General features: G+C 46.0%; 2 protein-coding genes across 2 annotated transcripts in view; both read left to right on the top strand.

Annotated features, from left to right (window-relative positions):
* The window catches only part of LOC104490807 (ATP-binding cassette sub-family A member 5-like), a gene marked incomplete at its 5' end in the record, with an annotated part of 13,144 nt that extends 5,242 nt beyond the window's left edge, over nt 1–7,902 (top strand). Inside the window, 15 exons of the mRNA XM_010133143.1 lie at nt 811–924; nt 1,158–1,295; nt 1,782–1,856; nt 2,399–2,490; nt 2,995–3,121; nt 3,217–3,334; nt 3,465–3,556; nt 3,692–3,867; nt 4,351–4,426; nt 4,511–4,605; nt 5,446–5,565; nt 5,786–5,935; nt 6,885–6,964; nt 7,214–7,269; nt 7,795–7,902. Of these exons, the coding sequence (XP_010131445.1) occupies nt 811–924; nt 1,158–1,295; nt 1,782–1,856; nt 2,399–2,490; nt 2,995–3,121; nt 3,217–3,334; nt 3,465–3,556; nt 3,692–3,867; nt 4,351–4,426; nt 4,511–4,605; nt 5,446–5,565; nt 5,786–5,935; nt 6,885–6,964; nt 7,214–7,269; nt 7,795–7,902 (1,617 nt within the window). The remainder of the gene's footprint in view (nt 1–810; nt 925–1,157; nt 1,296–1,781; nt 1,857–2,398; nt 2,491–2,994; nt 3,122–3,216; nt 3,335–3,464; nt 3,557–3,691; nt 3,868–4,350; nt 4,427–4,510; nt 4,606–5,445; nt 5,566–5,785; nt 5,936–6,884; nt 6,965–7,213; nt 7,270–7,794) is intronic.
* A 7,620-nt stretch (nt 7,903–15,522) lies between these two features.
* LOC104490806 (ATP-binding cassette sub-family A member 9-like) overlaps nt 15,523–24,453 on the top strand; it is a 22,103-nt gene continuing 13,172 nt past the window's right edge. Inside the window, exons 1-14 of the mRNA XM_010133142.1 lie at nt 15,523–15,627; nt 16,151–16,361; nt 16,585–16,743; nt 17,358–17,452; nt 17,822–18,048; nt 18,832–18,970; nt 19,471–19,656; nt 20,223–20,355; nt 21,026–21,197; nt 21,698–21,756; nt 22,698–22,808; nt 23,276–23,451; nt 23,899–24,018; nt 24,353–24,444. Coding sequence (XP_010131444.1) covers nt 15,523–15,627; nt 16,151–16,361; nt 16,585–16,743; nt 17,358–17,452; nt 17,822–18,048; nt 18,832–18,970; nt 19,471–19,656; nt 20,223–20,355; nt 21,026–21,197; nt 21,698–21,756; nt 22,698–22,808; nt 23,276–23,451; nt 23,899–24,018; nt 24,353–24,444 — 1,985 coding nt within the window. The remainder of the gene's footprint in view (nt 15,628–16,150; nt 16,362–16,584; nt 16,744–17,357; nt 17,453–17,821; nt 18,049–18,831; nt 18,971–19,470; nt 19,657–20,222; nt 20,356–21,025; nt 21,198–21,697; nt 21,757–22,697; nt 22,809–23,275; nt 23,452–23,898; nt 24,019–24,352; nt 24,445–24,453) is intronic.

Below are 24,453 nucleotides of genomic sequence, written 5' to 3'. Positions count from 1 at the left end.
GGGTTTTCCAAGTGATATATGTAGGAAATGCCTCGTGAAGGCTGCTGGCACAGGCACCAAAGGCAAAATAGTGCTTTTTGTGGGGAAAAATATTCAAATGTTGGAGTTTTATTCAGAACTGGAATAAAATGGAGCTTTAAAATTCCAAGGAGCTGCTCTGTCCCTTCCTGCCCTGCTTGCTCAGTCCGCTGCGCGCTCTTTGCCGATGGGTGATCGCTCCATTTGCATCGTCATGCTGCTGGGGATGAGGTTACAGGGACAGAGAACACTGACCAGCTCCATAATGAATTGCAGCCTCTGATTAAATTGAGGAGACTACAAGTCTTCATGTCTTTTATATTCAGAGTGTGTTTCCCCGAGATATTGGCAATAATTGAGATGAATCCGATTTTCTCAGCTGCTTTCCTGGAAGCTCTGAGTTAATCAGGTTTGGGAGGTGACTGTGGCGCTGCAGGGCCATTTTTCTACCAGTGCATCGATGCTTGTTTTAATGCCTGCAAAAATGCTCAGGCCGACAGGGGAATTCCAAAGATTTGCCAAAATGTTCGGGTCGACATTTATGGAATCCTCTGCTATAAAAATTGGGAAGTAGTTTAAAGGAAAAGGAGCAAGTGAGGTTCTGCCTATCCACGTTCTCTTTTATTTGTCTTTAATAGTATGTGCTGTACGTACCAAGGTGGTAAAATATATCAGATTAAGTGACTCAGTGTCGTGTAGCACACTGAAGTAATTCCAGTTGATACTTAGACAAAAAATTCACCCCTGGGCTCTTGCTGTGCGTCTCCTGAGACACCTTTCCGATCTTTGCAGATTTTTTGCCTGATTGGTTACGTCCCATCAGTCGTGCTCTTCACTTACGTGGTCTCCTTCTCATTCAGAAAAGTCCAGAATACAAAAGAATTTTGGTCATTTATCTTTTCGGTGGTGAGTACTTTTACAGTGATTCTGGTTCTCTCCAGAGCCACACCAGGCTCCCCAGTGGTTCTATCCTGTGTCCTTAATGCACAGGAAATGTGAAGCATTTAGCGGTGTCTCCATATCGCTGCCACATCCTGAATGATAAAAGCTTTCAAAAATGTGCCTCAAATTAGATAACTTGTGCCTAGAGAGTCTGAACTGAGGGAAAATGGACTTTTTTTCCCCTTTCTTTTGTACAGACAGCCTTGCTCTGTACGGTTGTCACTGAAGTGGCCTTTTTTCTGGACTATTACCTGGTAACCACCATCCTGCACTATGTTTTCTCCATCTTCATTCCTATTTATCCTCTCATTGGCTGTCTGATTTGCTTTATAAAGGTAAGGGGACACAGGAGATCCTCTCCAGAGCGCTTGTAGATGGCTGGGGTTGGGTGGGTGCCTTTAGTGGTAACACAGCAGCCTGTAGTGTAATGTCACCCGTAGCCATTTAACGTGTGAAGAACAGCAACTGCTGCTGAAAAATTGCCTTTTTCCTTTAAGCCAGTGTTGCAGTTTTAAAATGAGGAGGGAATCGAGTTTTTCATTAAGTATCTAAAGGAAAACCAAGTGTTTCTCAGCCTGTGGAGCTAGACAAACTCGGTGATGGGAGATGGATTAATTGGGATTTGGTGGCTTTGAACTGGGAGCAGCCCCAGGGACTTTGATGGAAGTTTACTGGTGTCAGATTTGTACAAGCAGGGTCTCTGCAGAGCTCAGAAAGTGCTTGAGCAACATGCCTTAAGTGGCTGCTTTGAGCTGAAAGGGTGATATAGATCATGCAGTCTCTGAAGGGTGATTATTTACACAGTTTTTCTGCCTCATCAGGTCTCGTGGAAAGGCAAACGAAAGAACGGAGGGCTCTACGACCCGTGGGACCGGCTGCTGGTGGCAGTGGTAGCTGTAAGCGTGGTTATTTGATTATCTGCTGTATCTGCTGCAGAGAATTGCCAGCTCCTGCTGGGGAGCGCCTTCTGTGCAGGGATCTTTAGTAATAAAGGTTTGCTGTAACGCTGAGCGTGGCCGGAGCCTGCAGCTTGGCAGCCTGTTGCACTACGAGCAGTATCAGGAAAAGCTGCTGTGCCTACGAGCTCAGCGTCTGCTGCTCCAACCGTCTTATTAACGGTGCCCATATCAACCCTGGTTATTATGGGAGTCCGTGCTGCTGGAGCCCGAACTCCAGCACAGGTGACAGTCTCTTCTCTCCAAAAAAGCACAAATATCTGCCGTTAAATCTAAGCAGACTCGGGTTGTGCGTCCTCACTGTCAACCCACTGAGCAGCGTCTAATGATACACCTGATCTTCTTGGCAACTGCAGCTCTTCTGTGGTGGTGGTTTACTGGAGCTTCTTGTCACTCGTCACCTCCAGGGTCGCCTGTAGGATCGCCGGCCCTGGAGGGCTGGCAGTGCTCCAGGTAACCAGAACTGTATCTGTCTGTTTTAGCCCTATCTGCAGTGTGTCGTGTGGCTCTTCCTCCTGCGATGTTTTGAGCTGAAGAATGGAGGGAGGACAGTTAGAGAGGATCCGTTTTTCAGGTGTGTGTCGGTTGAACGGACTTTTAAGAAGTAACAGTCCAAAGAAGGTGTTTGTAAAAGCAATACTGGTGATGAAACCAGAGTGTGCAGGGTGTGGCAGTGGGGGTATTGCAGGAGAGAAAATACCTTTGGTTGTATCACATCCCAGGTGTCAAGAGAATTTGTTCTCCTAACTTCAGTTACCTGAAATGCAGTCAGTAAATTCCTTTTATGTTACATGAGTGCAGAATGGGGAACTTTGTAGGGATGTATCCTATATAAAAACAGGGGAACTTCCTTTCCCATTGCCTGGTGAGATGCCATACCACAACAAAGAGCTCAGCACACAGATGACAGGGTTGGAAGTGTTGACAACTCTTTGTGCTCTTTTGGGACTTCTCAGCTGTGCTACAGGAACCTGTTGCTCCTGGGTTCGGCAAACACAAACTGCTGTCTGCCTCGGAGCAGCGAGAACATCTCAACTGAAGGCTGAGTACCAGCTTCACGTTGTTTTCTTCTCCTCAGAAAATGTGATACAAAAGCCAAAACCTGGAAGTTCCCAGATGTCCCGCGTGACGAGAACGAAGATGAGGATGTGAAGGCAGAGAGGCTGCGAGTCCGCGAAATCCTGAGCAGCCCCAAAAGCGAGGAGGTAAAGCGATGCACCCGTGGGCGCTACCCACACCCCTGCTGGGGAGGAGTGCCCGAGCCACCGGCACCTGCAGCCGCTGCTCTCTTCTCTGCCAGATGCCAGCCATCCTGGTCAGCAGCTTGCACAAAGAGTTTGACGAAAGGAAGGAGTTTCTTCTGGGGAGGAAAATAAAGAAAGTGGTGACGAAACATGTTTCCCTCTGTGTGAAAAAAGGTTGGAGTTCAATGCCTGTTTGTCGAGCTGTTTCATTTACAAACGCAGCTGCTTTATTTACGAAAATGTCCATTTACAACCATTTATCGGACCTTATGGGTCCAATAATTGTGTTTCGTCCTTTCTTTAGGAGAGATACTGGGTTTATTAGGACCCAACGGAGCTGGGAAAAGCACGCTAATTAATATGCTCGTCGGAGAGATTGAGCCAACCAGTGGGCAGGTATGTTACATGCTGAGTAGATATTTTTTTGTATTCTTCTTGCAAGCATTCCAAAACTAAAAAACTGTTCCAAATTTTAAAAACTGTTTGGAAACTTATGCTTTACTGAGTGAAGTCTCTACGTTTTCCTGGCAGGTTCTAATGGGAGATTGTTCTTTTGGCCCGAACAGCGAGGACGACTCGGTGAAGTTTGTGGGATACTGTCCTCAAACGAATCCGCTCTGGCCAGATATCACACTGCAGGAGCACTTTGAAATCTACGGCGCTATCAAAGGAATGAGTGAGGCTGATGTCAAGGAGGTCATAAAACGGTAAGTGGTTTACTACAGAAATGGTTAAGGTTTAGCTGTATGTTTCTTTGCAGGTGTTTTTTATTTTCCACTTTTCCTAAGACAATTTTTCTTCCCTTTAAGTTTGATTAGATCTTTTCAGCAAACTCAGCCAGTGTGAATTTGTAGGTTGGAGAATGCAGATTAAACCACACAAAATTCAACTGGTATTTGTATTTATTTATTTATAAAGTTACGAAGTGCTAACGATGACCTTTGCAGAGGCTGCGAGGACAGAGAGTCCAGGGCTAGGAGCTCTTTCTGGGTCGTCACTGCAGGCTCCTCTGGGACAAGGGGCAGGTGGTTTTGCATGGAACTGCCCAGCTCTGATTCTGCTTTTTTTATACTTTATGTACAAACATTTGCATAAGTGACTCCTTCCAATGAAACTCTTCACATACTGTGTGATGGGGGGGAAAGCCAAACCATCTCAGCTTTTCACACGTGGTGCTCCCCCTTCCGCAGCATCGCGAGTGCCCTGGATTTAAAAGACCATCTGCAGAAGACAACAAAGAAGCTGGGCGTAGGGCTGAAGCGCAAGGTATGGGGGAGCTTCCCGAGCTGCTGCATGGGGTGTCTCCAGCGGCTGTTGGGTCCTTACCCTTTCTCTCTGCCTTCCTCCCAGCTGTGCTTTGCCCTGAGTATGCTGGGCAACCCACGAGTCACGCTCTTGGATGAACCATCAACAGGGATGGATCCCAAAGCCAAGCAGCACATGTGGTGAGTGCCACCAGGGCCAGGCTGGCCACAAGCTTGTTTCTCTTTGGGAATTTCGCCTGATTTTTCTGTGTGCGTTATCCCAGTTAACACTAGGGAGAGCCATAGGCAGGGAGTCTGGACTGGAGGGGATCTTCCAAGCTCACCCAGTCCAGCCCCCTGCAGGGAGCAAGGACATCTGCAACTAGAGCAGGGTGCTCAGAGCCCCAAGACTGAGAATGTTTTCAGAGTTGGAGCAACCTGGGCCTGGGTTTCACCACCCTCAGCATCAACAATTTCTTCCTTTCTGAATCTCCGTCTTCTAGTTTAAACCCATCACCACCCTTCATCCTGTTGCAACAGCCCCCACTGAAAAGACTGTCCCCATCTTACAAGCCCCCTTTAAGCACTGGAAGGCCTCAGTAAGGTCTCCCCAGAGCCTTCTCTTCTCCAGGCTGAACAACCTCAACTCCCTCAGCCTGTCCTCGCAGCAGAGACCATTGTTATGGCCTCCTCTGGACTCACTCCCACAGGTCCATGTCTTCCTATTTCCCTTTTTCTAAGGTCAGAATCAACCTGACCTTAGCCCCAGGTGAACTCCATCTGTGTCCTTTCCCAGATTGGCTTGGAGATTAAAAGCTTGCAAGTTGAAAGAACTCTTTAAAGTAATACAAGGAGTATGAGATTTGAGTCACCTTTGTGAAAGATTCAGGGGTTAATTGTTGCTGTGGGAGTAGTGTTGGTCCGTAAAATAATGGGTTTGTGTTTGACCATCGCAGTCCTCTTTTCCTGCTAACCCAGGATTTGCTGTTACAGTCCAAATGTTTTATTCAGGGATTCTTTTTTTTTGGTTGTGTTTTGTAGGCGAGCAATTCGAGCAGCGTTTAAAAATAAGGAGAGAGCAGCTATCCTGACCACTCACTACATGGAAGAGGCAGATGCTGTCTGTGACCGTGTGGCCATCCTGGTGTCTGGGCAGCTCAGGTACTGCCGAGCCCTCCAGCTAGAACTGTTGATTAGAAATTCTAAAATTCTAAAGCTGTTGATTAGAATTCTCTTTGGAAGTAGAGATAGACAACTTTTTTGCACCTTAAAATTGGAGCAAAATTAAACTTTAACGGCAAAAAGGGCCTGTTGGATGTTGGGCTGCTTTTTGAGTGTGGTGTAGCACGTACAACTCTTGTTTTCTCTCTCTGCTTGGTAGGTGTATAGGTACTGTCCAACACCTGAAGAGTAAGTTTGGCAGAGGATACTTCTTGGAAATGAAATTAAAGGAAACAGCGGATCTAGAGCAGGTGGAGTATCTGCAGAGCCGGATTCTGCACATCTTCCCAAACGCCAATCGCCAGGAAAGGTGAGGTGTAACAATACGCAGAAAACTTTGATAATGCAAACCCCTGGTTTTTGAGCAGCTCCTCAGCACCGAGCAGGGAACGCCATGGTGCTAAAATGCCCACAAAATATTTACACGTAGCTTAAAAAGGAAAAAAGAGGAAGGGTTTTGCAGGCCAGCCAAAGCTGCCAGAACGGTGGTGGTGAGCCCTGCAGGCACAATTTCGGCAAGGAGGAAGCAAAACTTGATTTCTCTGTAGCTGTTTTCTAACGGCTTCCTCCTTGGTCGGGGGTAGAGAGACGGGTAAAATCTGAGCTAGAAATGCCAGACCGTTTTCTGGCGGTACATCAAAACATGAAAGTGGGTTGGTTGGTTTTCCTCCACAGCTTTGAATTTCTGCTGTGTGAACGTGAGGGTTTGGGGTGGTGACCGCCGATGAGACTCTCCAAAAGGACGTTGTAGGCATTGTACAAGGAGCATTCCTCTGATGTGGGAGATCTGGAGGAGAGCTTGTTTTTCAGAAGCCAATGTGTGGGGTGGAGCAGCCCCCTGGTCTGGAGTCTGGGCTGGGGGGACCGCTGCATGATGTGAAGTCTCAAGAAATCTTGTGACCTCTGAGTTCATTGGAAAGGCAAAACCTCATAACTTTGGGAGTTCTGGGCAGCAATTTTTCTTTCATGAGTTTATAGGCAGAACAGAAGTGGTTGACTCTCAGCTGAAGAGTGTATAAATCGTAGATAGGTCTCGGGGGAATCTCAGCTGATGCATCTGGACCTCGACCTCTGAGATGGGTTATAAACCAGCTGGTCTCCTGGAGCTGCATCAATACTCTTGGCTTGTATGATGATGATAGTCAAAATGCCTGGAGTAACCATCAGAAAATGACTTTAAATCCATTCACTTGGATATTCATCTTTTTCCTTTGAGTAATTTTACCTGAAGCTAAATTTCCTTTGTTTCTTTGTTCCAGTTTTGCTTCTATTTTGGCATATAAAATTCCTAAAGAAGATGTACAGTCGCTTTCACATTCTTTTTCCAAGCTGGAAGAAGGTAATTAAGCACTTGCCACGCGTGATGTGGAAATAGTTTTGTCTCCCATAACTGATACGCTTGGCATGCAGTGACACTTTTATATTTCTGTTCCAAATTTGTTTGTTTTTTCTATGATATTGGCGTCTCCAACTCTGTTTCTTGTGAAATGAAGAGTTAAGGGCTTGTACCAGCTTAAAATGCTTGAAGTCCAGTGGTGTCAGATGGGGAAGCATTGCTAACTGTGTGCTCTTGTTAATTCTGTGACAGTAAAACATGCCTTTAACATCGAGGAGTACAGCTTTTCTCAGGCGACTCTGGAACAGGTATGTTAAAATGGTATTTTCTGGAAGCCAACCCCACCAGGTGAACGTGTTGCAGGATTTTTGCCTCTTCGGGTGTTTTTGGGGAGCTGAAGTCCCCTTTTCCAAAGTGAACGGGAACTCCCCTGCTCCTCTTTGTTGCCATTTTCATCTTTAAGATGCCATCTGCAGTGACCAGAGCAAAATAAATTTGTGGCATTAGTGGAAATGTCACTCTGGTTTAGTCAAAAAACAGGCATTGCCACTCATTTCTGAAAAAGAGGATAAAGCTGAGGCTTAGTATTGCTTATTCTGGATTAATTATTGCTGACAATAAATGTCCTTCAGTGTTTACTCAGTTCAACTTCCTTTTCATTCTGCTTTTGAAGAAATGGGGTAGGAGCAAGGAGAAACAACCCAAAATACAAAAAACTTCCTGCTTGGAGGTGAAGCAATCCATTCAGTACTTGTGAGGTTTTTAGCATGAATTCTGTTTGCGACCAGGAATGTTCCTACACGGCATACTCACATCCTTTCTATCCGTTCCAGGTTTTTGTGGAGCTCGCTAAAGAGCAGGAGGAGGAGGACAGCAGCTTCGGCACCCTGAACAGCACACTGTGGTGGGAGAGGACGCAGGAAGACCGAGTTGTTTTCTGAGCTCCTCACGGTCGGGATCTGCTCGGCAGCTCATGTTTTGCAGCAGCAAGGGTCCTCTGTGCATGCGTTGGGGCATGTGCATGGAAAACATCAGAGCTGGGGTGGACGAGGAAAATCGTGTTTGGAAGCGCTGAGCGTGTTTCCATGGTCCTGGCCTTGGGAGTAACCCCGCCGTGGTGGTGAGCATCCCACCGTTATTCTGGCTGATCTGAAGTTCCTTCTCCCCTCCTGTTTCCCAGTTTGCATTGAGTGAGAAGACGCTGCCACCACAGCAGGTTATCTCCTGGTGTTGGCTGCCTGAGGTTGGGCTGTCCTCACCGGGAATCGTCCATTTGAGCAAAACCAGTTGCTGCTGGCGCATCCTCCCCCACGGGACCCACTCGCTGGTTCGCAGGGTCTCGCAGTGCCCCACGCCGTTGGCTGGGTGTTGCTGCCTGCCCAACGAGGTGCCCTGCAGACACGTGTCCCTGCGAGGTCCTGCTCCCCGCCGGCTCATCCGTCCCTGCTTACGCTTAGAGGATGCCCCTGCTTAGAGGAGAGGGGAGAAACCACTCCACAGTAATTGCGTTCACTGCAGAGAGGGTGCTGGATGCCACTGCGAGCTTAGCTTGGTCTCCAACCTGTGTGAAAACATTCCTTTACAGGTAGAGTACAGCACTTGTCGACGCTTGTATTCCTTTGTGCTGCAAGCTGGCAGACGTGGCTGACTCCCACTGCCATTCTGGGTGGCACTGGTGTCTGTAACTATTGCACTGTAGGGATAAAGGGGCTGTACGGAAGTGGGTGCTTTTTTTTTCCTGCTGCTTGGTAAAAGTACAAAGACAGGACTGTGTAGTTACGGGACTTGCAGAAATGTGAGTATTTCTCATCTTCGTTAAAAACAGTCTGATTCTTTTGTTGGCTGTAACGGCACATGTCCTGGCAGCTGCTTTTGGAGACAGTCCTTCTTAGATGTTTTCATTCTTCTGGACAATGAATTCCACAGCATTTCCTGATCCGTCTTTGCTGTGGTAGCAGTAAGTTATGCAGTGGCATGCTCAGCACAGGAACCTCTGCTTTGTCCTGGCCTGGCAAATTTTCATTCACCTTCGTAAACCCAAAAGAAAAAGATGCAGATTCACAACCTCGTCGGTAGGATTGGTGCCTTTGGTTTGCATAGAAGCACTGAGAAGAAAAGAGTATGTGATCCTTTATCCGAAGATATGACAGATGTATGTTGAAAATATATTATTTTTTTGTTTTTTCTACACAAATCTATCATCACTTCTTTAGTTTTGTAAGGTGAAAATAAAAGATTGCTGAAAGTTCATTGTGTTCTGCAATGAACAGATATAGAGATGTGTTTATAGCAAAACGTTGGCTTCGTAAGTCATGTAGTTATATATATCTTCACGTTAAAAGTCAGAAAAAACCTTAGTTTTTCTTGTGAAAACTCAAAATACAGCTTAAGGTGGAGTTGTGTGTCCCAGCTGTGTAATTATCAGGCAATAATGTGTGTAATATGTCTTAAGAGTGGTTTATCATAGTGTTGAGACAAAATCTTCTCACGAGTTTCTTACTCTACTATGAGGAGATATGAACTCTTCATGCACAACTTTTGCTTCCTCCCTTGTACCTGTGGATTGCATTTAAATGTACAGATTTTGTTTTGTGGTTAAAATTTGAGCCCGAGCACTGCAGAAGCACCTGGGTGTCCTGTTTGCTTCCCCAGGGGAAGGTCCCCTCCCTGCCGGAGCACAGGCTGGGAATCCGCCTGGTTCGGTGATCCCCGAGCCATGGTACTTGCACATGCCCTGATCTCCTGTGCTGGAAATGAAAGGAGGTAAAGAATGGGATTAAAGCACCGGCCTCTAAACTGCTGCTCCAGTAGCAACCTTCTAGGGCTGAAGCTTCCCTTTAAGAAAAGAAAAATTACCTAAGTTCAGCTCTTTTGTTTGTGCAGCCTTTTATTTAGCCTCTGGGAACCCCCAGGCCATTGCTCCCAGTTGCATGACTGCCTCTGGCCAGGATCTCTGAGCATTTTCCTTTTTTTCTAGAGAAAGTGGGACCCAGATTTCTGTCTCAATGTTGTCCCGTGTATGTACGTACGAGTTAAGGGCATCTTCTCCAAATCCCACATTTCTTACTTGTGTCTCTCTTTGTAAATGATGTTTGAACTGAGTGTCTTCTGCATGTGTCTCCAGCATGCTCTTCACATGACCTTTGGAGTGCAGCTGTGACCCCCCTTCTTTTAATTTTATTCTCTAACTTAGAGTTAATAGTCTTCAAAACAGTTCTGTTCTGTCTGGGTGGCATCACCATGTTTCACATAGTTTCTTATTTTCAGATGGCCGGTATCAAGCTGGGTTTGCTCAGTCCAGTGCTGCTGTTCTCCACCCTGGAGTCACCCAGCTGATGGTGGCACTCTATTTATGCAGCGACACGTACAAAGAATTAGGCTCACTAACTGTGTATTTGGGTGGGGGGTTTTGGCGTGGTGTCATTGTGTCAATGTGACGTAAGATTCCCCCCCAAAACATCGCTGTAATCGTAGCGTATTGTGTCAGAAGTCTTTCAGAGCGTCATACGATGTCTGTAATTGCCAGAATAGGGAAAAACACATGCAAAATTAAACCACCTGGAAAGGTGAGAGCTTTAATCCTGCAATTTGGAGTCCTTTGTTGAACTGTACCAGTGCTGTGCCAAATCCCAGCCGTACACACACCCAGTCTCTGCTCTAGGAGGTAAAACGGAGACGAAGCAGCTGGGTTCGGGCTGGCAGGGGGGATTTGGGGCAAAGCAATTCAGTTTGTGCCGCTGCTCCCAGTGTAGTGGTTTTAGTTACCTTGCAGGGTGGCTGTGAGAAATAGTTATCTAGTGTGTCCGGAATGTGGAAGATGCGTTTACTTTGTGGTGTTGTATTTTTCTATGGAGGAATTCAATGTGTTTGATTTTGTTTACATTACTGGAAAAGCCCGTATTTACAAATATTCTGCCCACTGAGTGAAGCCTGTTGGTACCCAACATCCAGGACGCTGGCAGCAGAAACAGAAGGTGTTGGGTCTAAAGGTGACACATCTGTACCACTCCTCCTGATGTTGCCATCAGGTGTTTTGAATCATTCACAGTTGAGTTTATAAGCCCGTCTTTCTTCTACCACTTTGCTGTGTTTGTAAAGTCACGGTTTTTCCTTTTCCAGCAAAAAGTACTCCCGAAGTAAAGACACATTGTGAAGTGCTTGTGTTTCTGTCCTGTGTGTTTTGCTGTGCTAGAAAAAGGGGGGTTGTTCTCAAAAGCCTTTGCCATTCCCTGGGGTGCACCAGGGCTTGCAGGTGAGTGGGCTTGGGCAGAGCCTGGGGGGCTCCTGGCTCTTGGCATGGCTGGGGTTGTTGGGAACTAGGTGTTTGGGGTTGAATTCAGGGAATTGCAGCATTGCAGCACTCACGATTCGACCACTTGTGGTTGTCGCACAGGTGTTGTGCCGTGTTTCGCAGCCAGATTAATTCAGCCCAACTTTGGGCTAGAAGTGACCTGGCACGCCACATCGTGCATCTGCAGGGGTCAATCATGGTCATCCTCTCAAATTAACTCCATTAGAAAAAAAAAAAACAATTTTTTTGTGTGCCTAAGCTGAACTCGCTGGGTGGCTGGATGGGTGCAAGGGGCGGTGAAACGTTGCTGGTGAGAGGTTTGGCTGAAGCTGGAACATGAACATATGGGCTACGGGGGTGAAGTTGGCTGCCAGCTCCGTGACTGCCATGGCAATGCCAGCTCCCCCTGCGACCCGCAGCAGAGGAAGAGGAGGACGAGGTTCATCTCCAGCCCTGTGGGTCAGTTAAGGACCTAGCAAAATAAAAGGGGTTGTGCTGCCTGAACTCCTCAGAGGGAAGGAAAATAACCCCAAAGCAATCTAAGCTGAACTTGTGAAAGTTCCCAGGTTTCTGTACTGCTTTTTTGTTCGCTGTGTTGAGCGCTGCATGCTGTTTGGGTTTTTTAAAGCTATAAAATTAATCATTCCCTTGTAATTCTCACTTCTTCAGAGAGTCCCAAATTTCACTTGCTGAATTCCTCCTTGATAAAAGTTTGCTGCAGCTTTCAGTTCTCTGTTTTCTCAAGCATGGTGTTCGGAGTGTCCCCCTCGGAGGGTGCTGGCTCCAGCCCCTCTCCTCCTCTGGGGGGATGGAAGGGCTGATCCAATGCTAGTCCTGAGTTCCCTCCCCAGAACTCCTGTGGAGCGACCGCTTGGGGATTTAACTAATGACACTCTGAGATGCTGTGTGCTCCCCAGCTGCTTTTCAGGGAAGCCTCAACGGCTGCCTTTGGACTGGGGTCCCACTTCAGCGGCAGAGGCAGGAGCAGCACCTGGTACACAGGGTGGGAACCCCCAAGGAGTGCTCGGGGCAGGTGTCAGTTTGATGTTGAATTGCATTTTCCCTAGATAACGTTCAGGACTCTGCACTGCCAGCACGTGAAGGCACAGGTATGTGGCAGGAACACAGCGTTTCTGGAGTGAAGTCACCTCAGATGGGCTTTGTGCAGTTACAAGCACAGTTACAAGCAGCCCCTTTCTCTCCCCCCGCCATTTCTCCCTTGTTGCCTGGTGGGAAGCGATGCAGGAAAACACTCTGCTCCTCTCCTAAAGGAGCACATTCCTTGAAAATGAGTAAATCAGCAGCTGCACAAGAGCCACAGCCTTTTGTTAGGTAACAACAACGGGTGGCTTTTGTGTGTTCAGTCGGCTCTGCAAATCAGATGCAGAGTCTGGAGCTGTTGGCCTGTTCTTTCAGGAGGTGAAATTCCTTGAACTAGTTCAATTACTGTGGGGCTGTGCAGCTGTCCGGCTCATTTGGGTGTCCTGGCCCATCTATCTGAGCTCCTAGTTTTAAAAAACAAGCAACTTCCATCATTCTAGCTGTGTGGCAGCTGCTGCAAAAGCAATGAAAAGGGGCGGGAACTAGATAAAAAATTGTTAAAGGGGAGAAGAGAAGCAAGAAATAAAAATTCTCTCAGATGCAGGATTTGCCTCTGCAGAGGAAGGAGTTCTTGCTGACTCGGGCTCTGATCAAGCTATGGAGAAGACAGTGGATTTTTCCCTCCAGAGAAGCTCAGGCAAGGATGAGGTTCTTTTGCCTCCAACGGGGAGCTCATGATCGCCCCGCCTCAGGGCACACAGCTCCCCAGGACCTGTAGAGCTGGTGTTGTGCTATTGCTGACGATGCACGTGTCGCATTAAATCCTGCAAAACATCCTGGCATCTCTGCAAGCTCTAGGCCAGCTGCGTGGAGGAGTTTCTCCCCGGTTGGGTCATTATTCCAGAAGCACTGAGAGTGATTGCGCCACCGGGACTGGCTCTGACGTCAGGCTGGAGAGGGGCATGGCCGTTGAGCTGGGCTGCAGCATTGAACCCTCTCCAGGGCTACAAAGAGACGACGAGCCCGGACACCTCAGAGCTGTAGGAGATGTATTTCTAACAGAAAACACATTATCAGGTAAGGAATTTCATATTTCTCTTTTGTTAAGTGAAAAATTATACCTGGGGTATTTTCCTGCAGGGGTTGTGTTTGGTGATCGGGTTTTTTTCTCATTATTTCAAAACAGGGTTAAGCTGAATGAGTAAGAGCTGTGATTCCCAGCTCTGCTCTCTGGCAAACAGCGAGCTTTGCATGAAAACATTTGAGAGGCAAAGGAGCAAAAATATTCTGTATTTCTGGGGGCGTGTGGATTCTGATTCTCGCCACTGATGAACTTTGGCTCCAAACAAAGAGCCGCAGGTTGAGTGCTCATCCTGCCAGCTAAAGATCTCTCCCTTCCTCCCCCTCCTCCAGCCTCACCAGCACCAATAAAGGCATCTAAAACCAGAGACTCCCAAATTTCACTTCTCTCTATGAGTTGAAGTGTTAGATTTTGATACAGGGAAGGCTTAGAGCTGTTCCTCTCGAGCTGAGAGTAGGAAAAAACCCTGTTTCAAAAATCTGCGTGTTAAAGAGCAGAGTCGGTGCCAATCTGTCTCTATCAGGAGGTGAAGACGGGGCTGAGTAGGGGCCAGCTGCAGCTTTCAGCAAACAGGAGGGTGTAGGGAGTGCACATTCTCCTCCGCCTGCCCCATGAATGAGGATTCACCCCTGGCAGTTCCCCAGGGAAGCACGAGATGCAGCGCATGTTGCTTCCTTCGCCGGCAGCATCCAGAGGTTCTGGCCAGTGCTCCTGAAGAACGACTCGGGTTCAGGAGTTGGTCGCAATATGCTCTGTTAAGCTTTTATGAGAGGGAAGAAAAGTCTGAGAAGGTGCCAAATGGGAAATCCCTGAGATGGTAAATAAATGAAGTGGTTGTATGGGTTGTGCCTTCCTGGGACAACAGTTGGGATAGCAGAGACTGACCAAGAATCCCAGTAAAGTTATGGCAGTGCCAGGAAGGGTGTTCCTGGAGGGTGAGAAGCTTGGGGGTATTTCCGGAGCCCTCGGGAGGGTAATGCTTCCAGAGACAGCCAGTGATACAAGAGATGCTTTTAAACTGCTTTAAAGCTTCTCAAACTCCCTTGGCTCCAGGTAAATTTCTGGTGTTTGGTTTTGCCTTCTGAATCTTGGGTCTCAGAGGCACTTGTGGTGCTTATGTCTTGTGGCTTTTCATGTCTAACTGAAAGTTAAATACTTCCCACTGAAGTCCTTGCAGCATTTGTAAGCGGCATGGCATGTTTGAACATCTGCCCTCGCATCTCAGCTGCCAGTGGTGGTCGCTTCTTGCTGCACAGGCAAAAATAGGATTAAAACTGGTAGGAATTTAGTTGGAATCGTCTAAATTGCAGTTTTTGTAAGACCATTGTGTTTTCCATGTTATGCAAATGCTCCAGTGTGAGCCTCTGTTTGCAGCCCCCGCATCCCGGGCTGCGCTGCTGCCAGTGGTTCAAAGCCACCAAAATCCAGACCTGGGCAAAAAATGTAGCTCTGCCTAGAAACCCCTTCCTAATTGCTTTAACCTCCCTGGTGGGCTGCACTGTTGCAGCACGGGAGAAAGCTCTGGGCAGGGAGAGCAGAGTGCCTGGGAGATAACTGACGGTGTGTGGAGATCCTGGATCCGTTCCCCCCGGAGTACACAAATACTTAATTCTTCCGAAAACAAGCGACGAAGGGAGTGGAGTGGTGGAATAGTTTATTAACTCCAGCTGCCCAATCCGCAAAATCAGGAAGCGGTGTCCAAGGGGAACAGAGCACTGCGCGGTTGAGGTCGCTTTGATTTTTGCTTTCAGCCATTTTAAAGGGCTAAAACACAAAACCACATTCGGAGGTTCCCTTCCCAGCTCTCCTCCTGGGAAGGTCGTGAAATCAGCTGTAAAACCAGTCACCCTGAAGTTGCGGCTGTTCTTGCCTGGGATATTTGCTGCTTGGCCACACGATTAAAATTGGAGCTGAAATAAATAGTCCCGATAAAAACGTCCCCCAATAAATGCTCAGTATTTAGGAGGATATAAAGAAACACGTTGGTGTTTTGATGCTGCCTTGCTCTAGCTCTGCTAGAGCTATTCGTTATGTCAGTATCGGGGTGAAAACAGGACAAGTTGTTCTCTTCCTTGGCTGAACTTGACACTGCTGCTGCAGATCATGTATCGTGTTTTAAGTATTTTCTTTCTCATCGTAGCTGGGAAAATGCCAGTGATATTCAAGAGAACCTCCAAAATATTTCAGCAAACCCGTGCTCTCCTATGGAAAAATATTCTTCTGGCGTGGAGGATGAAGACACAAAGTTTTCAGGCAAGTTTCACTTCTTCCAAAGGGAAGTTAGCACTTCCACTACAAAGTATTTTTACACCCTGTTGTTTCTACGCCGGGTGAGAAGCCTCAGCTGGAAATGTGGTCCTCTGGGAGATGTCAGCAGTTAACGCTTCTTCCAGTGGCCCCACAGCATCACAGCACAATAGGGGCTTGTTATAAAGCTGGCGTGTTGCTTTTGGTTGGTGATCACATTCCTGCACTGCCCAGAGGAACACGATGTCCAGTTCACGGTCACAGATGTAAAATTATCAGCAGACTTCACTGGCTCTGGGACCAAGAAAACACAGTTTTCACTTGGAACATTCCTTGTGTTTCCAAATTATTCTACCTGTGAAGCAGCTCTTTCTCATTTACAGAACAAAGATGTTCATGGCCAGGGGAGCTGGACTGCGCATGGAGAACAGCACTGGATGAGAAGGATCCTTGAAAACTCTTCCCATACCACCCAGCCCCCGAGTCACTGAGCTGCTGCTCACATTTGCATTTTCTTCCTTTTGTCTAGGAGTGGTTTACATCAGTGATTATTCTCGTAGTAGTACTAATATCAGCTTACACTATAAACCGCTACCCGCGGCGAGAAATCCCTTACGCCTTCCTTGGACGACTGGATGATCCAGCCTTTAACTCTACGGGAGTGACGCTCGCATATACACCAGTAACAAACACCACCAGGCAAATCATGAGCAAAGTGGCTTCGGGTTCTGCAATGCGAGGTAATGCTGTTCGGAAATCCTGGTTACAGCGGCACCGTCCGACCTGACCTTGACAGAGTCCTCATTGTGGGGGGGAGGGGAGGGGAGAGAAAAGCATTTGGACAAGATGATTTTTGAGGGTATGTGTTGTGGCTGATGCCTGTTTTCATGTTGTTGCATGACTAATCCAAGTTTCAGCTGTGGTGCTTTTATCCTTTTTATCTTTTTTTTTTTTTAATGGCAGATGTAATAATAGAAGAGGTGGAAAATGAGAAGGAAATGGAAAATAGAGGAATTTCGGAGGAAGACACTATTGGTGTGGTTTTTAAGGATGACTTCTCCTACTGTCTGCGATTTCAGAGCCACAAGATGGCGCATCCAAATGATGCCTTTCAACACTTTGGTAACAAAATAAATGAAATCAGAGAACTTTATTTTAAAAAACACTGACTAAAAGTAGTCAACCATCAGAAACAAAAAGTAAGGTTATTACCAGGTCAAAATCCAGTACGTTCATCAGCTGATGGGCAAAAAGAAAAGTATTTTGCTAAGATCTGGTCTTATAAAATGGAAACAATGGAGAGTCCGCTTAGTCTGTCTACACAAGTCAGCTGCTCTTGGCAGCTGTGACCCCAGCTCCAGCGTGCTCTAAGACTTCCCAGAGGTTCTCCTCCCCTGCCTTCAGCACTGGGCAGCACGGTCATGGTCGCTGTGCTTCGACCTTGGGCTGCTGCCAAGTAGGAGAGCGGAGTGTGGCTGGCTCTTCTGCGTTGTGAAAGCAGGATCGATGCCACATCAGGTGGCCCGTGGAGCCAAAGCCACCAACTTCCAATGCCACATTATTCTTAGAGAAAAATGGCTGCTCCGGGAAAAAGGCTGAGTAAAACTAAATCTTTATTTCCTGACTTTTAGGTCAAATACATTTTCAGCCCTATGCATTATACATAAACATATGCACACACATATATATGGAAATATAGAGATAAAATTCTTCCTATTTTCTTTTCTTTCCTGCAGATACCTGCTTCTATTTTCCAGAGTGCAAAGTTCCTCTGGCCTGGTACGAGGGTTTCCTATCAGTGCAGTCCAGCATTGATGCAGCAGTCATAGAAGTAAGGATGGAAAATATGTTTTCTGTTCTTTCCAGAGCTGTCAGCAAACATAAAAATACAACCAACCAAAAAAACCAAAAACAAAACAAACCACCTCACCAAACCAGTTCATTCTCTGTGCTCATTAACTTTTTAAATCCAAGGAGGTTCAGAAGTTAGAATGATAGATCATTCTCATAGCTCAAGGCAGCATTAGTGTTTATTATAAGACAATACGAAAAGATACTAAATATTAAAGTTATTTGCTACTTACAAATGTAACATCATTACTGACAAACTAATGATTTTAATGCTTTTGAAAACCTGTTTGTGCTGATGTTGGCTGCTTCATTGCAGAAAATGAAATTAACGGCTCATTTCTTTTCTCAGATGAAAACAAACGATTCTGTCTGGGAAGAGATGACGTCCATCAGCGGCGTTAGTCTGAAATCACCCTTGTTCAAGCCTGTGTATAAAATGGGCTATATCTGGTTCATCATTTACACCGTATTGTGCTTCTCCCCATATATGTACTTCTTATCAGTGAAAGTTATAAGAGAGAAGAAGAAGCTCAAGGTGTTAATGAGAGCGATGGGTTTGCAAGATATCGCGTTCTGGTAAGTCTCCTACAAATAAACTGTGATTACAGGACGTCTATTATGATAGAAGATGTCTAGCGGCTTGTGGGATGGATGTAGGTCTGGTATCCCCACTCCACCGAGAAGCAACACCCTCCCCTCCCCCCACTCCAGAGCCCAGCCGCAGGCATTCCCCACTGCCTGACCACACGCCTGGGCTCCCTGAAGCAGTTTTGAACGTTGCTGAAGAAAAAAACCCTTTGCTGCTTTTCTCAGTAATGTACCATTGGCTGGAGGATCCCGGTTTCCAAGCATGTTGCTCTGGTACAGGATGTTTTTTGTGGGTTGTTATCCTTAGCGTTGCTCTCCTCCCCCAACGAAGGGTGCTCTTCACGTAGCAGAGATGCATGTAGTGAAGTTCTTGGTGTTGAGGCCTTGCCTGCCTCCAGGAAATGGGTGGAGGCTCACATAAAAAGTGAAGAAACAACAGATTTGGGAGAAAACTGCAAATGATGAAGCACAGGAGGGTCATGGGGTCTATCAAAACAGGCTTCCAAAGCTGCCTGAGCACGAGCATTTCACATTGATAGGAAAAGCGTAAGAATACGTGGTCCTGGCTGCAGAGCTCTGCTTGAACGTCCTGTGGCTCTTTGCTGGCATCGCTGGGAAGGTGCAAGACATGGATATTTGCACCTTGCCAGTCTAGAAACTGTAAATGTGTTTGGAGTTATGGAGAGTAGAGTGTGTCTTGTATTGCACTGGCTGTGTCATGGCAAGTGCTGTCATGTGCAGAGGCAAAACCAGCTGTGCCTTCCTTTGCAGGTTATCCTGGAGCTTGCTGTACACCGTTTACATTTCGATCATCGCAGGTCTGCTGGCACTGATCACCATTAGAGAAGCCCTCGATAACTACAGCTATTTTGAAATATATTTTTTTTATTTCTTTTATGGCATCGCATCCGTAAGTCTGCTTTTCTGTCCTTAAATGATGCACAATCTTTTCCATTTCCTAATTGAAACATCTGAAACTCAAAGACTACAGGGCACTCGAGGGCTGGGAGTTGTATGAGAACCAACAAAAGCTTCTCTGCTACTGGGATTTATTGTTAGAATTTGTAGGCTAATGAATCTATCGCTCCTGTTACATTTTGGGAGACTCTGACTCGGAATCGGAGTAGAGAGAGGTGCTGACATCCGCATTAATGGGAGACTGGGGTTGTGTCCTTGCACCCAGCCTCCTCGGGAGTTCAAGGGGGATCTGATCTCTCTGCCCCTCTAGATCTGCCTGAAATACCAGAGCTGCCTGCTAAATAATGTGAGCCTTGAGATATGCCATGGGCAGCTGCAGGGGACAACTGCAGCTCAGCTGAGTCACTAGTTTTGCTTGTTGGCTTTTCTTGTTGGTTTTTTTCATGGCCAGCAGAAATACATCCTGCTGACTCCTGTTTTTTTCTGCTGCAGATTCACTTCTGTTTCATGCTCAGCTCATTGATAAAGCAGCCAAATGTTGCCAGTTTCGTGGGCTTTGTCCTTCACATCGTCTTTGGATTGCTGGGCTTTTTGACACTGTTTGAAAAACTACCAATGCCTCTGGAATGGATTTTGAACCTCTTCAGTCCTTTCCCCTTTACAGCTGGCTTCTCAAAGGTATGTTCAAAACAAAGCCAGCGCATCATAAAAACACAGCCCACAGCAAACATGCTGCGGTCTTCTACCAGATAACAGAGGCTGCCACACAAAGTTTGCATAGCCATAACCACCCAATCACACTCCTCTGCCCTAGCCGCTTCATAAAAAGAAAATGACTGCAAAAGTACATGCTAACTCATAACAAATATGGTTGGACTGTCAACCTCATCACAAATTTTGCCAGCTCTGTATATGCAATAGACTCCAATCTCTGAAAAATTACTGCAGCACTAGGACTTGCGGGTACCAAGATCTGCAAGAACTGTGAGGTCTTGAAGTGCTGCCTTTGCAAATCCCATGTGCATCAGTCTTCTGGTGGAGTAACAACTCCTGCGCAGTTTTGAATTCAGCTTACTGAAGCACTTCGGATGCTTGTTGCTGTAATAAAGTATTGCCCTTAGGAACAGCGTTGTGACCACAAGCAGGTTTCCGGTGAAGATGGTCCTGTGGTGACTTGCATGTGGTATTTCTGGCTAAAGGAAGTGTTGCATCTGACTTGTGCTTTTTTTTTTTCCCCCTCCTAGTTGGTAAAACTAGAAGTATATGAACGAGCCCTTACACCAGAATTGTACCCGTTCTTTAACCTATACATCATACTGAGCCTTGACAGTGTCTTGTATCTGCTGTTGGCCATCTACTTTGATAAGGTTTTGCCTGGTAAGTAGAAATGGGAGGGAAAGAATACAATTTTCCTTGCATTTTTCTTCTCTAATCCTCTCTCCTCATAGGGGGAACGTTGCCAAAGGCATGGGGGAATAGAGCTGAGAAAAATATTGTCTGCATGGAGCAACGGAAAAGGTGTCTCAGCAGTGAGCTGGTCAGGTTGTGGAAGGGCATCTTAACAGCAATGAGCCTTGCTGTGTTATGACAAGGGATGACAACTGGATTTGCTCTACTGCTTAGGAAAAAAATAGTTTGGTAAAAATCCTGTTTTCCCAGAAGCTGGGTGAGTGGAGCTACCTCATTTGGCCCTGCCTCAAAAAACAGGCTCCAAAAGGAACATTAAACCCTGCAGCGAGGCACCAAGATCCTAATCCAACAGCCCTAAATACTGTGTTGGAAAGGATGTTGTAGGACTTGACCTGATTTCCCTCTACCTTCAGAGCCAAAGAGGTTGTCGATGAGCTCTTTGCTGAGATTGTTCCCCAGCTGCATTTACAGGGCGAGTGGACAACTTTAATTGCAGAACCTGCGAATCCTTTCATGCTGCTGAAAGCCTGTGTTGCGCAGGACACAGGAAGAGATGGCTGGACAGGACATTTATCGGAGCTGAGCTGACAGGTAGCAGGTTTAAGCTGCTGTTTCACCTCCTCTCTTTCTGCATTAGGCAAGTACGGAGTGCCCTATCCACCTTTGTTCTTCCTGAGACCTTCGTATTGGTTCAAGCCCAGGGGTGGGTACATGGGAATGCGAGCTATCAGCGAGCGCAGCCACGATCCTGTCCCCAGCAGTACCTCAGAGCCGATGCCTCCAGGCTTTGATGGGAAGGAAGCAATCAGGTAAAGATGCTTGTAGGCATGAAAAATATAACCGTACACGTTACATTTGACTGGTAAATGTTAGACGGAGCCATCTAACATAACAGCTGAGGTTCATGGCCAACAAGGGCAAGGGAGGGTCTGTTCAGGGTTTCATTCAATGCTTAGTACTAGAAAGCAAATATAAATCTGCTGAATTAATAGCTAGGTCATCCCTTTGAATTATATGGCCATGTGTTATCTCAGTCCCTGGAGCCTCCTGCTTCATCCACTGAGCATTCATCGAGTTTGACTTTGAAACCTGTTAAACGTCTTCTAGAAAAGCACGTTGGCTGATTCTGCTTTGATGGGTGCAAGAAACAAACTGCATGAAGCGATTCCTTCGGGTGGGGAAGAGCAGGACCAGTTGGAGAAGGAGGTTGAGAAATAGTCTTCCAGTAGTTTCAAAGGTTCTTTCGAGGCAGAGGGAATATGCCAAAATTGTGAGACTCAATAGTAATGGCTTGTTTACCTTTCTATAGACTAAACAATATTAAAAAAATATACAAGAAGAAGGACAAGAGAACCGAAGCTTTAAGTGGTAAGAGAGGTTTTGTAATCCTTTTTCTTTCCTTTTTCACTAGATAGGAACCCAAACTGTTCTGAAGTGTAAGGTAGGCACTTACTGCTGCCTCCAGCACTGTGAAAATAAATTACACAGTGGTTATTTCTGCTGGCGTAAATTGCTGGCAAATGTCTACCATGTTGTTATCTCCTTGTTCGCACCAGAAAAATGACGGTTTATTATTTTTTGCAACAGCAGAAGTCTCCTTAAAAGCTGTGGGGTTTGCAGTGATGAAGCACTCTAAAAATACCCTCACAAACTTCCCTACAGAATGTAAACTATTTGGGGCAAACAAAACTTGGTTTTTTGGTGCCTGGCTATAGCCGAGGTGCTGCCACAGCCTCAGTGGTATTCTCCAAGGACTTGCACATCTGCCAGCTGCAGGGAGGCAAGTAGTCGGCGTAGTCGTAGCATCGTGGTGGGATATTTGTTAACAAGAACTGCAAGTGATGGTGAAAATATCGTTGTGATTATGGTTCATGTTGAGTAAGACAACCCACGAAAGTACAAAATAAGCCTTTTTTTTAAAAGGAGATGAGGTAGCAAAGTCTGGCTGCTTTGAAACAACTCTTGAAATCTTGTGTGTCGGAAAGACTGTGGGCTCTTCTCTCTCTGTGGACTCTCAAGCCACGCTAAAATAAAGGGTTATGAACCTCATACAAAACATAGGAAGACAAAATACTGTAGCTATTGAAGTTAATACACTTGTTCCCTCCATTCAATCTTGACATGACTGCAAGTTCCTCACTAAGTTTAGCCCTAACTCCTGAAAATGCAACCCATGTTTTCAGATCTGTGTTTTTGCCTCTCAGCTTCAGAAGAAGTATCACTCCTCTGCCATACTGGGCAGCAAGCTGCAGGTACAAGTCTGTTTCTCACAAACTCCCATCCTAAATTTTATCCAATTTCTCTTCTAGATTTGTCCTTAAACATATACGAAGGCCAGATCACTGCATTACTTGGTCACAGTGGATCTGGAAAAACAGCTCTTTTAAATGTGCTCAGTGGATTTTCCAAGCCTACAGCAGGTAAGATGATGGACCTGAGTGCTAAAGAGGAGATGTTTGCTTTTTCAAGTGTAAGGGGTAAAGCTGCAGTCATTCCCTCAGTCATTCAGCCTGACTTGACAGTGCAGATTGCTGCTTCAAGGGAGCTTCAGGGCCAGGGCATCCCTCGTGGGCATGCTCATGTATGCATGTGTAGGCAGACCGTTCTTTCTCCATCCGGATGGCCTGATGTGTTCCAGGACCTGCACACCTATAGGAAATATGTTTTAGCTCATAGGAGAGAGATTTGGTGCTCTGCAATGTTTTTGAGTGGTGTGAAAGCTTTGGACAACATGAAGTTACTTTGCCTTTTGTTTTTTTAAACACTTGAGAAACATCCACAGTGCTGGAATTTAAGCAAAGTTTTGAACACAAAGCAGTCTGCTTTCCCCTCGTAACTGGGAAATACTGGACAGTATGGAATTGGTTTCGTTCTCTGCTGTGTGCAGGGTCTGCAATGATATACAACTACAGAGTCTCTGAAGTACAGGATATGGAAGAAATCCGGGCAATGGTTGGGATTTGCCCCCAATTAAATTTGCATTTTGAAGCCTTAACAGTAAAGGAAAACCTGAGAACTTTTGCTCACATCAAGGGGGTTCAGCGGAAGGAAGTAGAGCAAGAGGTTAGTATGTGCTTGTCAATCACTGACTTCTGTTTTCTGGCACCCTGGATAGTTTGAGCTTTCTTTGTAAAAAAAAAAAAAAAAAAAACAAAAACAAAAAACATTATCACCAGCATCTTGTTCTGTGGAAACAAGAACAACCCTGATACGGTTTTTTTTATAAAAAAAAAAAAAAAAAAAAAAAAAACAAAAAACATTATCACCAGCATCTTGTTCTGTGGAAACAAGAACAACCCTGATACGGGGGAGAAGGGTTTTTTTCAATTCTTTTTTCATGCTGTAAGAGTTAGAATTCAGGTTTGCAGTATTTCTCTCTAAGCAAAGCCATTTAAAATAGCTAAGTGTTAAATCTTGATGTTATCCTCTCCTGTTCTGTGTGTAGCCAATTATGAACTGAAATGCGACCAGTGCTTTGAAAATCTGGATGTTGTCTTTCCTATCGCCAAGGTGCAGAAAGTTCTCGTGAGCCTGGATCTCACCAACCTTCAGGATGTTCGTGCCGATGCTCTGAGTGGCGGACAAAAAAGAAAATTGTCTCTCGGAATTGCAATTTTAGGGAATCCCCAGGTAGGGACTGGTCATATTTACACACACAGCGTGTACTGGGTTAGCTTGTGGCTTTCCATTTTGGCTAGGCATGAGGATATTTACTTTCCCCTTGGTACTCCAAGTCTGCTGACCTATGGCTTCACTTGGCTGCTGGAAGGATCGAGGAATCTACGCCAATGAGAACTGTATTTGAAAATTAAAAGTGTAATAGGAGAAAAAGCAATAAAATGGCTGAAATTTGAGGTTGTATTTTATTCATAGAGTGAGATCGTCAAAAGCATGATTTGAAATGATATAAACATGGAGATGCTGGCTTGGACAAGTGGAAGTTTGATCTTATTCACCTTTGCAGGTGTTGCTTTTAGACGAGCCAACGGCTGGGTTGGATCCCTGCTCCAGGTACCACATGTGGAGCCTTCTGAAGGAACGCCAGACTGGACGCGTGACGCTCTT

This window comes from Buceros rhinoceros, unplaced genomic scaffold, assembly GCF_000710305.1.
Source record: "Buceros rhinoceros silvestris isolate BGI_N320 unplaced genomic scaffold, ASM71030v1 scaffold38163, whole genome shotgun sequence".
Lineage (NCBI taxonomy): Eukaryota > Metazoa > Chordata > Aves > Bucerotiformes > Bucerotidae > Buceros > Buceros rhinoceros.
This window is presented reverse-complemented; position numbering and strand designations above follow the sequence as displayed.